Source organism: Vulpes vulpes, chromosome 12 (genome assembly GCF_048418805.1).
Source record: "Vulpes vulpes isolate BD-2025 chromosome 12, VulVul3, whole genome shotgun sequence".
Lineage (NCBI taxonomy): Eukaryota > Metazoa > Chordata > Mammalia > Carnivora > Canidae > Vulpes > Vulpes vulpes.
In genome coordinates, this window is record NC_132791.1 from 157,795,730 (window position 1) to 157,809,020 (window position 13,291).

At 61.0% G+C, this 13,291-nt stretch overlaps 2 protein-coding genes and 1 long non-coding RNA gene across 14 annotated transcripts in view; 1 reads left to right on the plus strand and 2 right to left on the minus strand.

Annotated features, from left to right (window-relative positions):
- TTLL10 (tubulin tyrosine ligase like 10) overlaps positions 1–4,179 on the plus strand; it is a 51,071-nt gene extending 46,892 nt beyond the window's left edge. For 8 of the 9 annotated variants that reach the window (XM_072730928.1, XM_072730927.1, XM_072730930.1 and 5 more), the window contains 3 exons: positions 875–991; positions 1,301–1,394; positions 1,689–4,179. In XM_072730928.1, the coding sequence (XP_072587029.1) occupies positions 875–991; positions 1,301–1,394; positions 1,689–2,101 (624 nt within the window). In that variant the 3' untranslated portion in view covers positions 2,102–4,179. Of the gene's footprint in view, positions 1–874; positions 1,001–1,300; positions 1,395–1,688 lie in introns of those variants that run through there. The other variant, XM_072730931.1, reaches the window with a different exon arrangement.
- Positions 341–1,816, minus strand: LOC140594763 (uncharacterized). The gene is made up of 2 exons (XR_011996006.1): positions 1,677–1,816; positions 341–648 (listed from the first exon to the last, which is right to left on the minus strand). It is a non-coding gene; the product is annotated as an uncharacterized lncRNA (long non-coding RNA).
- A 3,344-nt stretch (positions 4,180–7,523) lies between the features above and the next one.
- On the minus strand, positions 7,524–10,485 carry TNFRSF18 (TNF receptor superfamily member 18). 4 transcript variants are annotated; one of them, XM_072730934.1, is made up of 5 exons: positions 10,273–10,485; positions 9,481–9,603; positions 8,424–8,511; positions 8,055–8,257; positions 7,524–7,987 (listed from the first exon to the last, which is right to left on the minus strand). In XM_072730934.1, the coding sequence occupies exons 1-5, from the start codon at positions 10,472–10,474 to the stop codon at positions 7,863–7,865; spliced, it is 741 nt and encodes a 246-aa protein (XP_072587035.1). In that variant the 5' UTR covers positions 10,475–10,485; the 3' UTR covers positions 7,524–7,862. The 4 variants fall into 4 exon arrangements, with proteins under 4 accessions (XP_072587035.1, XP_025862686.1, XP_072587036.1 ...); XM_026006901.2 differs by having other exon boundaries at positions 10,264–10,462; XM_072730935.1 differs by lacking the exon at positions 9,481–9,603 and having other exon boundaries at positions 10,264–10,485.
- Positions 10,486–13,291: the final 2,806 nt, after the last annotated feature.

Consider the following 13,291-nt stretch of genomic DNA (forward strand, 5'->3'; position numbering starts at 1 on the left):
AAGGTGGTTCCCATGCCCCCATGATGTAACTGGCACCACTTTGGACTCATTTCCTGCTGCCCCTCCAGCTTGCTCCAGCCCCAGCAGCCTCACTGTTTCCCCAATACCTTGGGCATGCTCACACTTATAGCTGTTGCTCTTCCCCCAAATTCCCCATCCCTTACCTCACAGACTTTCCATTCAGTCTTCAGTCCGATCACTATTTCCTCAATGAGACCAATACCCCATGCCCTTTTTACAACAACCACCTCAGAACCCTCCCAACACCTAACCCCGCTTCATGTTCTTCATCAGCACTTATTGCTTGATATGCTGCACAAGATATGCAGTGACTCATGTATCACATTTGTTTTCTTTTTTTTTTTTTAAAGATTTTATTTATTTATTCATGAGAGACACACAGAGAGAGAGAGAGGGAGGCAGAGACACAGGCAGAGGGAGAAGCAGGCTCCATGCAGGGAGCTTGACGTGGGACTCGATCCCGGGTCTCCAGGATCACACCCTGGGCTGAAGGCGGTGCTAAACCGCTGAGCCACCTGGGCTGCCCTCACATTTGTTTTCTATCTCTTCTGCTACAAGTGAGCTGCTCAAAGTTCTCTCCGTTCATATCTCCGGTACCTGCCATGAGGGAGGAGCTCCACATGTTTGCTGCAGGGATAAAACAAGAGTGAATGAGTTTCTAGCTGTGAGCCTGTGACTCAGTGTGAAAGTGTGAGCAGGTGTAGCTATGCAGGTGAGGTGAGGGCATAGGTGGGAGCACAGGTGAGGGGGCACAGGTGGGAGCGCAAGTGAGGGGTGTGGCTGTGGCTGCTCAGGCCTGGGAGGTATAATCAAGGGGTGACATCCAGTCACCCCCTCCCTGCTCCACTCATAGAAGCGGATGCAGCAGATCATGGTCCACTGCTTCCAGGCTGTCAAGGCCAAGCTCCACTGCAAGCTGGGTTACTTCGACCTCATTGGCTGTGACTTCTTGATTGATGAGAACTTCAAGGTACCGCTGAGGTTTCCTGGGGCAAGTGGGCTTTGGTAGGCAGGTGCAAGGAGGCAGGGGCCACCTGTCCATACCCAAACCCCTCAGACAAGCCCATGGGGTGGAGTCTGCAGTCAGATACACACCCCCAACAACCCCCCCCAAGATCCTGCAGGCCCAGCAGGAGCCTTAGCCCCCTGAGCAAATAGGAGTGAGGCCACACAAAAGAAGTGAACTGCCTGGGATTACTAGGCCTTATGGGGGCCAGGGCCTCAGCCTCCTGTTGGCCAGGTGATGTGTGGGGACGGATGCTAACCAGTGTTGGGCCAGGTGTGGCTGCTGGAGATGAACTCCAACCCCGCTCTGCACACCAACTGTGAAGTCCTGAAGGAGGTGATTCCAGGCGTGATCATGGAGACCCTGGGTGAGGCCCTTGTGCAGCCCCTACAAACCTCCAGCAGGCAGTTTGCCCAGCCTTGGATGTGCCATCCCACTCTCTCCCCAAATTCAGATGCCCACAAGCTTAGCTCTCCGATGCCCTCAGGCCCCACAGAAGAAAGTCACCCCTGCCGGACCTCCCCACTACCCTGGTGCCTACCGCACCTGATCTCCACCCGCTCCCTCACCTCCTCTGCGTGCAGAACTTCCACCCAGCCCCGAACTGTGACGCCCCTCCCCCGTCCCCTCCAACAATGCCCCCACTCACCGCCTCCCCCAGACTTGGCATTGGAGACCTTCCAGAAGAGCCTGCGCAACCAGAAGATGCTGCCCCTGCTCTCACAGCGCCGCTTCGTGCTCTTGCACAACGGTGAGACGGACCTGTGGCCGCGCCTGGGGGGCTCCCGCAGCGCCCTCCGGCCCCCACCGCCCCCGCCGCCCCGGGCCGCGTGCGAGGCCGACTGCTCGGCGCCACCTCCGACCCGCGCCGCCGACAGGCGGGGCGCTCGCAGGCCCGCGCTGCCCCGGAGCCCCGGCGGCACGCACGGGCCGCCCCACTCGGAGCAGAGGCCCCGGGCACCCGGCCTGGGCCCGGACGGCGCCCAGAGCGGGGACCCGCCGCCTGAGCCCTGCGTGCGGCTGGCGGAGGAGGAGCGCGAGGAGCGCAGGAGCGCGGGCCACCGCGGCTCCTAGCGCCGGGCCACCAGCGCCCCCTCGGGACCTATAAAGGCTACTTTGTTAGAGACGGGCCTCTGCGCCGATGGATGGCCCCAGGCGCTCCCGCGGGGGCTCCCCTGGACCCAGCGTCCTACCCTCTGTCCTCGGGGGAGGAGGCTGCTGGAGGTGATGAGCCCCTCATGGGGCTGCCTCTGTCCGGGAGAGTCAGCAGTTCCAGGGCTCCTCCAGACCACCCCGTGTCCCTCACTTACCGGGACCCTCCTGCAGCCCCACAACTCCCGCGATCCCTGCTGCCTGACTCTGTGATCCCCAGGAGAGGGTCTGGATGCCCATGGAAGGGAGAACTCACTCACACTCACAGAGGCTGCCCCTGGGGCTGCCCTCACCCCTCAGGGCATCGCCCCTCTCAGGGGCCTGCATAGCACTTGGGCTCCGCTCCCCACTGCCGTCACTGCCCCTAACTTTCCCAAAGGCCAGACACTGAGGCCCAGAGGACCTAGGCCATGGGTGAGGGGACGTGGCCATGGCAGCACAGCCCTGAAGAATGAGCTCAACCAGCACTGGCCCTACCCTGGCCAGTCCCTGCATGGCTTCAGGTGTCCCCATTCCCTCTGGGCCCAGCCCTAAGGCCACAGGGAGATGCAGGGCCTCTGACGTGTCTAAGCCTCCTGCCACCACTGTGTCCAGGGCCAGTCATAATGCCTTCTCCACCTCTGCCCCCCAGCCACCACCCCACCTCCTGGCCAGCTTGCACAACTCCTCCTCATTTGCTCCCTTTCTTTCCCCTGCCCTCACCTCTCCAAATGGTTTCCCCAGCTCACAAATGCCCTCCTTCTGACCGGCTGGAACCCATTCTCTGTCCTGCCTCGGAGTGCTGGTGGGACCTGGAGTCAACAGGGTTCTGCTGTCCAGAAGGGGGGGGGGGGGGGGGCGAAGGCAGGCAGAAGTCACAGTACCACTAGAGGGCACTGTGCACCGCGCGGTTGCTCAGGCCAGGCAGCAGGCCTGGGGCCAGGGACTCACCTGTCCATCATTCACAAACTGCCCACCCCACCCCTGTTGTACCCCCACTCCACCCCACCCCCCATTTCCTCCACCCCCTACCCCCACACACACATGATCTTGCTCCTGTGCCCTGGAATATGGGGCCCCAAGCACATCTTGACCAAAGTCAAGAAGCACTTGTCACCATGTGCCTGGGGACCCTAGGTCCCCTCCCAGCACATCTGGTGATCAATCCTCACGGCTGGCCAAGCTCATCTATTGCCTGCTGTGCAGCTGTGTCTGTTGGCTCTGCCCTCTTAAGGCTGGGGAAGGAAGAAAACTAGCCTCCTTTGGGGTAGGGGTGCAGTGGCTGCCTGGGCCAAGCTGAGTACACCCAGGTCTTTGTAAGATACACGCACCTTTGGGGTCAGGGCTATGTGCCCTGCTAGCATCCAGGCTACTACACATTTCCTGATACGCTCCCCCCCCCACACCCAGGCTTCTGTACCCTACCCTTTCTGGACACCCCATCCACCCTGCAAACCCCTGCCTACAGGTCCTCTGCCCTCCACATTATCTCGCAGTTCTTGATGTGGCCCATTGGTGCTTTCCCAGAGCGTTCCAGCTCTCCTTCCTGCCACAGTGGGGCCATTCACCTGGCCATGCAGAGCTCACAGAGTGGCCTGAGGCCTCCATGACGTGCTTCCTTTTCCTGCTGCCTCCATAATCCCCGGTCCTAAGTGGGTGCAATGTGAAGAGAAGTGCACCTTGGCAGAACAGCTTGCCTTGTCCTAACTGAGCCTCCTCCTGGGGCTCCCCCAAAGGCCTATTTGTTGCTCTGGGGTCCCTGACACCCCCTGAGAGCCCAAGTGTTAATAAATGAAGTTTCCCAAGAATCACTGCTGTTGGGCAGCCCAGGTGGCTCAGCAGTTTAGCACCGCCTTCAGCCCAGGGTGTGATCCTGGAGACTCAGGATCGAGTCCCAGTTCAGGCTCCCTGCATGGAGCCTGCTTCTCCCTCTGCCTACGTCTCTGAGCCTGCCTCTCTCTCTTTCTCCCTCTCTCCCTCTGTGTGTGTCTCATGAATAAATAAAATCTTAAAAAAAAAAAGAATCACTGCTGTTCAAACACCCAGAGGTGATGGCTACACCCCTGCCCCCCATCTGCCCACTCTCTGGGCCCCACTCAGCTCACACTTGGCCCTGAAGTGCCCTTTCCAGCCAGAACTGTAAGGACTACCAGGGAGAAAAAGGCCAGATACGGAGTTTGGGGTGCCGTGTACCTCCAAATGCCTGGAAGTACAAGGTGGATCCCAGGATTCAAATGACACAGATGGGCAGCAGACACAGAAGAGGGGCTCAGGACGCCTTCAGGGGCTCGAGGAGCCTGCCCCAGCAGCATGGGAGGGACAGCTTCCCTAGTGCCTCAGACAGGGCTGCCAGCACCACTGCTGGAGTTTGCAATTCAAGGTGAATACAGGCTCCTGGAAGCTGTCTCCCCCGCCCCCCTCACCCACACTCCCTCCTTGCCTCTCCCCTTTTCCCCCTCCAAGGCTGAGTCCTAGGATCCTAGGACTAGGATAGGTGGGGAACTCAAGCAGTGCCTTCTGCGTTCACCAGGGCACCACCCAGGGACCCCCATCATTGCTGCATCCATCCGGGGGACTGCCCGGCACAAGGCCCCACCTTGGCACCCACAGAGGACCTTCCCCTGCGCCCCCCGAAGCCCATCTCCTGTGGAATGCGTGTCTGAGAAAGGGGTCTGGAGCAGCACTGCCCCGATTCAGCATCTCTGGAAAGCATCTCAACTCCAGAAGCTTCCTGGAAACATGAGACACGCGGGGGTGGAGGTGACTATCTCCACCCCCAGCACAGCCACTTGGTAAAACTGCCACAGGGGCCACAGGGGTAACCCCTCCAGGAGCCTCAGACTTCAGCCCCACTGGAGGAAGAGTGCTTACTCCTGAATGTTCAGGAAACCACGAGGTGCAGGAGGTGGGCATGAGTGATGGCCGCACATCCTGTCAAAGCCGTAGCATGGCCAGGCCTGGCATCATGAACCTAAATTATCAACGTGCCTGGGGGCAGCCAGGCACCACCTGCCTCCGGACAGCTCCCTGCAGCTGTGGCAGGGCTGGGGCTGAGAGGGGCCAGTGTCCAGTTCCATCTCAGATGGGTCCCCACCCCTCTGTCCAGCCAAGGGTGACCCACACTGGCCGGGTCCAGATCTCAGTAAAGGAAGAGGCAGGGGCCTTTTCCAGCAAGTGGAGGGGTGAGGAGCAGGGGGCGGCTGTGGCAGGAAGCACTTCTGAGAACCACAGCGGCCTTCAGGCCCTTATCTAAGGTTTAACTAGACACCGTGGACTCCCAGCCCGGGGCGGAGGAGCTGCGGTTTCCCGGAACAGCTGGAGAGCTGTTCTGTGGAGTGGGGGTTTCCAGAGGAAGCAGTCAGGTGCCTAGAGCTGGCGGGGCAGGGTCTCCTGGGGGGGTCTCTGTTGGGGCTCAGTGAGCCAGGAGGTCAGGCGGCCTGTCAGGCTCTGCTGCTGGGCATGCACCTGCCTCCATGCCGGGGAGCTGGGCTGAGTAGGAGGGCACAGGAGCCCCTACAGCCCCTTACGCCAGTTCCACCCCTTGGCCCACCCTGCCCCGGGCATTGCCCCCTCCAACACCCACCCACCCACACTTCTGTCCTCCAGACATTGGGTCTGGTCAGTCCTCTCCCATCTAAAACCCCTAGTGGTACCTCTGCACAGCCATGCTCTGGGTTCTCCTCCTGACTCTACAGCCCCTGTGCCCCAAGCTAGGATGAGGGATGGGGGCATCTCTGTGAGGTGCTGTGGCGGAGGGACAGAGAGAAGGGGGCCGATCCAGCCCTCCCCAAAACCCTGAGATCCTCAGGGCCAGACCCCTCCTGCCCAGCCCCCCTGAATCTAGCCTCCTCCCCATTCTCCACCTGGGCCTTGGAATCTCCCACCCTGCTCTGTGCCGCCCCCATGCTGACGTCAGGGTGCTACCACCCCACATGCCCCCCCCCGGGGAGTTTCCATGCTGAGTCAGCCGACAGAGAGGTCCCTTGGGACTTGGGTGTGTGCAGGTCAGAGTGGTTTCTCAGGAAGGTCTGTGAGTGCAGATGACCTGCCTCCTCTCCCCAACCACCACTGGGGACAGCTGAGCCATTGTTGGGGAACCCTTTGCCCTGGGGCAGCCTGAGCCAGCCGCTATAGAAGGTAGGCAGGATGAGCATCCCATGTGCCCCATCCAAGGGAGTGAGACGGTCAAGTGACACAGGTGACAAGAGCAAGCCCAGAGGAGAGCTGGCTTCCCAAAGCAGGGTGGGTAAGGGTGGGCAGGGCAGGAAACCTGGCCTGGAGACCCAAGAGTGGCCAGGGGTGTGGCCGGCAGGTCCCAGAGAAGTTTGCTGGGGGCTCTCCTAGAATGCACTTCACTGGCTTTGCCAGTGCTGTCTTCCACTGTCCCCTGACATCCAGCCAGGGATGAGCCTAGGATCCAGCAGGCATGGAGAGGATAAGGGCTTCCAGTATGAGTAAAATCATAAAGCAATTGTCCACACCCCACCCTCCAGGGGTAGAAGCGGGCTGCGCCATGCTGAGGTGGGGTGGGGACACGGGTGATGCCCTAGACACGATGCTTCCAGAGCTCTTCACCACCTCCTTGATGCCTGTCGGGACAATGAGTCAGGGGACGTTTCTGGGCAGCTACAGGCAGGAGAGGGGCGTGGGGGTTGTTGGAGCACTGACTTCGGGCAGGTGGCTGGGTGTGCTGGCACCTGCAGGGTGCTGCTGCTGAGACCAGCCTCCAGGGGCCTACCTTCCACACCCGGGACCGCTGTGTCAAGGATTTTTTTATCAAAGTTTCCAGGTGCGGGAATAACACTGCTCAGTTCCCATGAGCGGGAGCCTAGAACATGCCCCAAGGGACAAGGGTCTGGGGAGGTGGTGGAGGGAGGCAAGCAGTGAGACTTGGAGAAAGGGTGCGGGCCAAAGGCAGGCTACTGGGAGGTCACCCTCCAGACCACGACGTGTTGGGTGTAGACCTCGTCTGGGACTTGGGGGTGAATGACACAAGGACAGGCCCCCTGCAGGAGCCAGTAGGTTGTGTGAGCAGCCCAGGACCCAGAGTCCGGAGCAGAAGCAGGCCAGAGACCAGACACAGAATCTAATGGTCCCAGTGTGCTGAGCAGATTGCCAGGGGAGGGGTTTCCAAAGAGCCGTGAAAAGGCACGCAGGACAAGTCATCATGGTGCCCTTCCTCCAAGAAGCCTTCCAAGTCCCATGGTCCCTGCTAAGTGCTTGTGCCCAGGAAGAGAATGGCCCTGAGAGCTGCCCCACCCCCAGCCCCGCCTAGGCTGGAAGCAGATGAGGTGGGGGGAGAGGGGCTTCTAGTCAGGGAGGCCTTGTCTCCCTGTCCCCCGACCCCAGAACACATCCACTTGGGTCGCTACACAAGTGTTTATTGAGCACTGCCGGCATCCAGGTCCAGCACTGGGCACAGCCTCCTGTCCTGGGAGCCGGGGGCCCCAGACAGGGCCAGCAAGGGACGGAGGCAGCCATGGCTGTGTCTGTATCTCCTGTGGGGTCTGGCACAGATGCTGCCTCTTCTGCACGGTCTGGGGGATGGGTCACGGTCACCACCCCCCACCCACTTCCGCCATCGAGGGGAGCAGGGCCAGGCCCAGAGCTGGGGCCCCATGGCAGGGTACAGAGCCCTGGCTCCCCAGGGTGCTTCCTGGGTGGGCACAGCTCCGAGTCTGCAGCAGCAGAGGACAGCCAGGCCTCACACCCACAGGTCCCTTAGCTGGCCTTTGTCTGGTGACAGCTGCTCCCCCCGCTCTTCCTCAGGGAACTGGCAGCTGCAGGTGTCCTCTGCTGGCGGCCGTGCCTCCAGGAGCAGCTGGGTCTCTGCAGAGCACCTTCAGTCAGCAGGCAGCCCAAGGACCCACCCCTCCCACCCCTGGGGACCACTGACCTGGCGGCCACCTACGATGCCTCCTCAGCTGCCAGATGTGCAGGACAAGCTGGGTCCCACTCAGGACCAGGATGCAGGCGGCCACGGTGAGGAGCACGATGGTCAGTGGATCACGCGGCTCAGTGGGTGGCAGCCCTGGGCTGCAGACAGCATTGTGTGTCTTGTTCCCGGGGAACTTGGTAGGATACCCAAACTGAGAGCAGCTGGGACACACGGACACAGAGCCCTCCATCAGCCCATGGCCACCGGAGCAACCCCTCCGCACACTGCTGTCCTCTGACTTGTGCTAGGGTCACCGTGCCAGGAAGAATCGGAGAGGCCCCTCCCTCAGGAACTGCCCGGCCACCCGAAAGTCCTGCCAGGACTCACTCTGACCAGGGTTTGCAGCGACCCTCTTGGCCTCCAGAGAAGGTCCCTGCGGCACAGTCGACACACTCAAAGCCAAAATTGAAATTCCCTAGAGACAGACAGACAGCCAAGGTTTGTTGGGGCGGATGAGATGGGATCCATCTGGGGCCTGAGTCCACAGCGGAATGACTCCAACACACCTCATCCACTAGACCGAGGTCTCTGATGCCTGCAAGACCCAGACCTGGCATAAATCATGTATGCCCCATTCCAGGCAGGCATCTGAGGGGGAAGCAGACTTGGGGAGACCCCAGGGCTGTGACCCTGAGCTGAGTGGAGAGGTCCCTGGGGGATCTGGGGATGGAGAGCTGTGTAGCACATGGCCAGAGGGAGGTGGAGGGGCCTGTCCCCTGGAAGGCTGGAGGGTGAGGGAGCCCAGAGGGGGTGGGGGTGGAAACCAGGCAAAGACCCAGGCCAGGCCTCATGCTTGGTCCAGTAGCCCGGAGGGCAAGAGGTCAGTGAGGGTCCCAGAGAGACAAGGTGAGGCTTGTGCCCCAGCTGCCCCTAGATCCTGCCCTATCCAACATCACAACGCTGCTCAAGTGACACTATGCTCTTCCCATCAGCCAAATAAGCCCCAAGAGGATTTGAGCTGCTCCTTCTAGGATACACCTGACCACCAGACAGGGCAACAGGGGGCAGGCCTAGTTTTGTCAGATCATCATGCAGATGCTTAAGGTATGTGGAGGACTGGGGGCCGGGTCAGAGCCAGGGCCTAAGGGGTAGACAGCCCTGGACACCCCACTACTCCCCACAACCAGCCCTGAAGAATACCCTAACTCTGGAGAGAGAAAGCCAGGCTAGGACAGGGAAGGACTTCCCAGAGCTGCATGGGTGCTGGGACTCATATTTAGGCTGAAGCAATAAACAGCAGAGATGCCAGTGCCTGCCTGCCCAGAGGACATGAATGTACCTTCCACCCCCACATGGCACTCGCTACACACCCACTCCCATGAGCTCTGGCTCGGCCCTGGTCTAACCCACTGTCCTGCTCAGGCCACAGCTGCCAGTGACTTACCATGAGGCCGTACCTCCTGGCCAGGGGGGCAAGTGTGGTGCTTGCAGGTCTTGCACTGGGGGTCTCCACAGTGGAACCCTGGCTGGACACACGTGCAGTCCAGCTCAGGACAAACCTTCTCAGCTGAGCAAGAGAAAATCCAGCCCTCTCAGCAGCTGGGCCAAGCCCCTCCCTCCTCAGGGCTCTCCCAAGGCCCCTCCAGGGGGGATGGGATGATAAAGGGAAGGGCAGTCTCCCCACCCTCAGACCCCCATTTGGTCCAGCTGTCTGCCTCCTCGGCATCCAGCTCCTCCACCCATGTGGCCTGGCTGTGTCCCTCAACCCCTGAAGCTGCTCCCACCTAGGGGGAGTGACCAGAACACATCTCTCCTGGACAAGGGGTCCCCTGAGGGACCTACTCCCTCTCCTTCCTGCACCGCCCCCAGCTGCCATGACCCTCAGGGCAGGCTGCCTGCCTCTGCCAGCCTCACTGAGACTTGGGACCCTCAGAGCCTCCCTTCTCGACCCCCAGGCTCTGGCAGGCTGACACTCTGGGGTGTCTTCCTTGCAATATTTGTCCCCAAACTTGCTGTCTCCCACAGAGCTAGGGCCGGGGCAGGGAGTGTGCTGCCACCCTGACCTGGGCAGACAGTGGTGGCCTTTACCCTCAGCTGGAGCTGGGACAGCCTTCCTGCGCGGAGGACCCAACACTCGCCTTGGTGAGGGCTCTCACACCCCAGCCCCTCCTCAGAGGTCCTCCCTGCGCCTGCCCCCTTACCCCTTCCCCGGTTCCCCGGCCCTTACCCGCCTCACCCGGGGCGCACCGGCGACAGCAGCGCGCATCTGTCCCTGCTCCGCGCAGGAGGCGGCCTGGGCCGCAGCTCGGAGCCCCGGGGCGGCCCAGGCCCAGCGCGCAGAGCAGCACGACGCCGCACAGCCCCGCGCGCCGCGCCCCCATGGCCCCCGCGGCCCAGGTAGCCGGGAGATTTGAGGGGCCGGCCCACCACGCCCCCATCCGGCGCGCCCCGCCCCGCCCCGCCCCGCCACGAGGGCCTCTCCCCGTGCGGAGTGAAAGAAAGGGAACCCGCCGGCCGGCCCGCACCTCGCGGCTCACAGGGGCGGGGGTAGCGACACCGCTCTGCGTGACCAGAGGGGCTGGCAACAGGTCCTTACCGCTTGGTCAGAGCAGCAGGACTCCCCGTTACACACCAGGCACCCCAGGACCCCGGGCGTCGGAGCCGACGATGGGGGCAGGAGCAGCAGGGAAATCTGCAGCTGCCGCGCAATTTTAGTGTGAACCCAAAACTGCTCTAAATAATTTTAAAAATTGAAAAAGTAATTTAAGTCAACTGAGCCTGGCTGTATCTCAGGGAGGTGGGGTCTCTTGGCAGGCTACAGAGCACCATCACGGAGGGAGGGAGGCCTCCAGGAGACTCATGTGCAGCGAGCAAGCGGAAAGAGGGTGACCTTTGGGGTTCCTAAGTGTCCTTGCACTTTGGTCCAGGAATTCCTACCTAGAATTTAAATATGCCCCTGAATGTGTATGTGGGAGGGGGGACACAGAGCAGCCTGCATCCCCAGCCTGCCCCCCACCCCCCAGCTAAGTCTGGGGCAACACTCCGAGGGGGAGGATCAGAAACCTGTTCTAGTCAAACCTGTGGATCTGTCCAGTCTGAAGGGACAGACACCAGCAGAAACGGTGGGAACTAGATGCTAAGCGTCAGCATGCTGAGGTAGGAAGTGCCCACAGGGGAGCTAGTGCAGGGACTGCTCCCTCACTGTGCCTGCCTGGGTCCCCTAGCTTCCTCAGGAGGGCCTCACAGGCTTTTAAAGATCTCCACCTCCCTAGTCAGCTAGCCCCCATCAACAGGCATCATGGCCCTACCTGGTGAGGCTCAGCACAGAGCCCCACACCCAGAGGCCTCCCCACTTTCCAGGGATTGAGACAAGCCCCTCACTTGGCCATCAAGGTCTAACTGGGCTCCAGGTGCACATGAAGCCCCAGCACACACACCTCTGTAGCTGTGCAGATGCACTGCTCACAGCTTAGAGCCCCAGGGGGGCCCCATCACATCTCCCAACTCAAGGACCTCCTCAGATCTTAGGAGAGGTCTGGGCATTGATGGAACCTCTAGTCACTGGAAGCTCTGGGCCAGAGGTGGCTTGCTTAGGCCCCTGCTCTCACTGCTGGGCCAGGTCCCACTCAGACCTCTCCAAACAGATCTGCTCCTCCTGGAGGGTGGGGAGGGCCAGCCCCCGACCGAGCTCTCCAACCAGAGAATTCAGCCTCCAGTTCACTATGAGCTTTGGCTTCCTCATGTGACACGGAGGGCCTCTGGATCCCTGCCTTCTCTGGGAAGCCTCCCTGGAGCCAGGGTCTTAGGAGCGTGACCGTGGTGACGCCCCGGGGCTGCAGGTGTGCTCATGCCCTCTGAGACCTGTGTCTGTACCTGGTCTCATGGGCAGCTGTCCCTTCTCCGAGGGGAATGACAGGACTTAGTTCTCCAAGTCCCAGGATGCACAACTCCTCTGCAGGGGGCAAACCGGGTCCTACAGGGGAAGGAGGGGGCTCTTGGGTGGGCTCAGTAGAGCCCTGAGATCTCCCTTCAGCTCCCAGACACGGACCTGTGTCCAAGAGCTGGGACAAGAGGGACAGCTGGTAAAGGTGCTCCAAGCACAGAACCAATAGTTCTGGACCTTCGTCTACTGCTCAGTTCAAAGACCAAGGGGACAGGTCTGTGGCAGTGCAGGGTTACCCCAACTCTGGTAAGCGTGCAGTATACCGTGGCCCAGGAAAATGGGATCAATACCCAATAAATGATGCTTGTCAGACTGTGCATGTGCCAGCTGGCTCTTCTGGAAGCAGCGATAGAGAAACTTCTGGAAGTAGTTTGTTGTGGTGGAGGGGTGAAGGTGGGCTGGGCAGGAGGAGCTCTGTGCAGAAAATGTTCCCTGGGGAGCCTGGGGGCGAGCAGGAGAGGAAGGTTTTCAGTGGCTGCCACCTACAGCCACACAGGAATCAAAGGGCCCAGGTTACGTGCCCACAGAGATGGTGGCTGACGAGCAGGGCCCCTCAAAAGGCAGGAGTGACGTCTGCGAAATGTCAGTGCCTGCGTGTGCTTTCTGGTCCCAGCCTCTCCGGAAGCCGCCCCCCCAGCCCTAGCCACAGGCTGCGTGGACGAGTGGAGCCTGCAGAACTGGGCAGCGCGGGAGAGATGATCTCTATCTGTGTTTTCCAGCCCTCTGTGAGCGGCTCACCGCATGTTTGCATCATCACTTGTCCCAGCTTACAGCAGTCACTTCTGTTCCGCTAGCAGAAGGTCCTTCAGTAACCAGAAGGGGGTGGGATCCGACTGTGGGGGCATGGAGGGGGCTTCTGGGGCTTGTGTGAAATCACAGTTCAACACCCAGGCCTGGGGTCAGGCGGAGACGGGGATCAGGTGGGGGCTGGGGGTCAGGCAGGGCTGAGGTGGAGAGGGTCTGTGGGTTTTCAGCAGCCGGGCAGGGGGTGAGGGGTTGGACAGTGTGCTGAGGGTTGGTGTAGAAGCACAGAGAAGGCAACTCTGTCCATGTTTCCACCCTATGGCAGGGATGGCGCAGCCAGGCAGGGGAGGGTATGGGCAGGAAACCCCGGGCCCCAGGACCTGACCTCTCCCCTGCCCCCACCCTGACTCCTCCACAGGTCCCATTGCACTTCCCCACAGCCCAGGTGCTCTCCTGGGCACCACTGCCCCCACATCAAGGGTGCGGGTTTGCTGCCTGTGTTGAGGGCACGGCTTCCACTCTTCTGTTCACCACCAAGTCCCACACCAGAGTACTGTGGGAAGCCAGT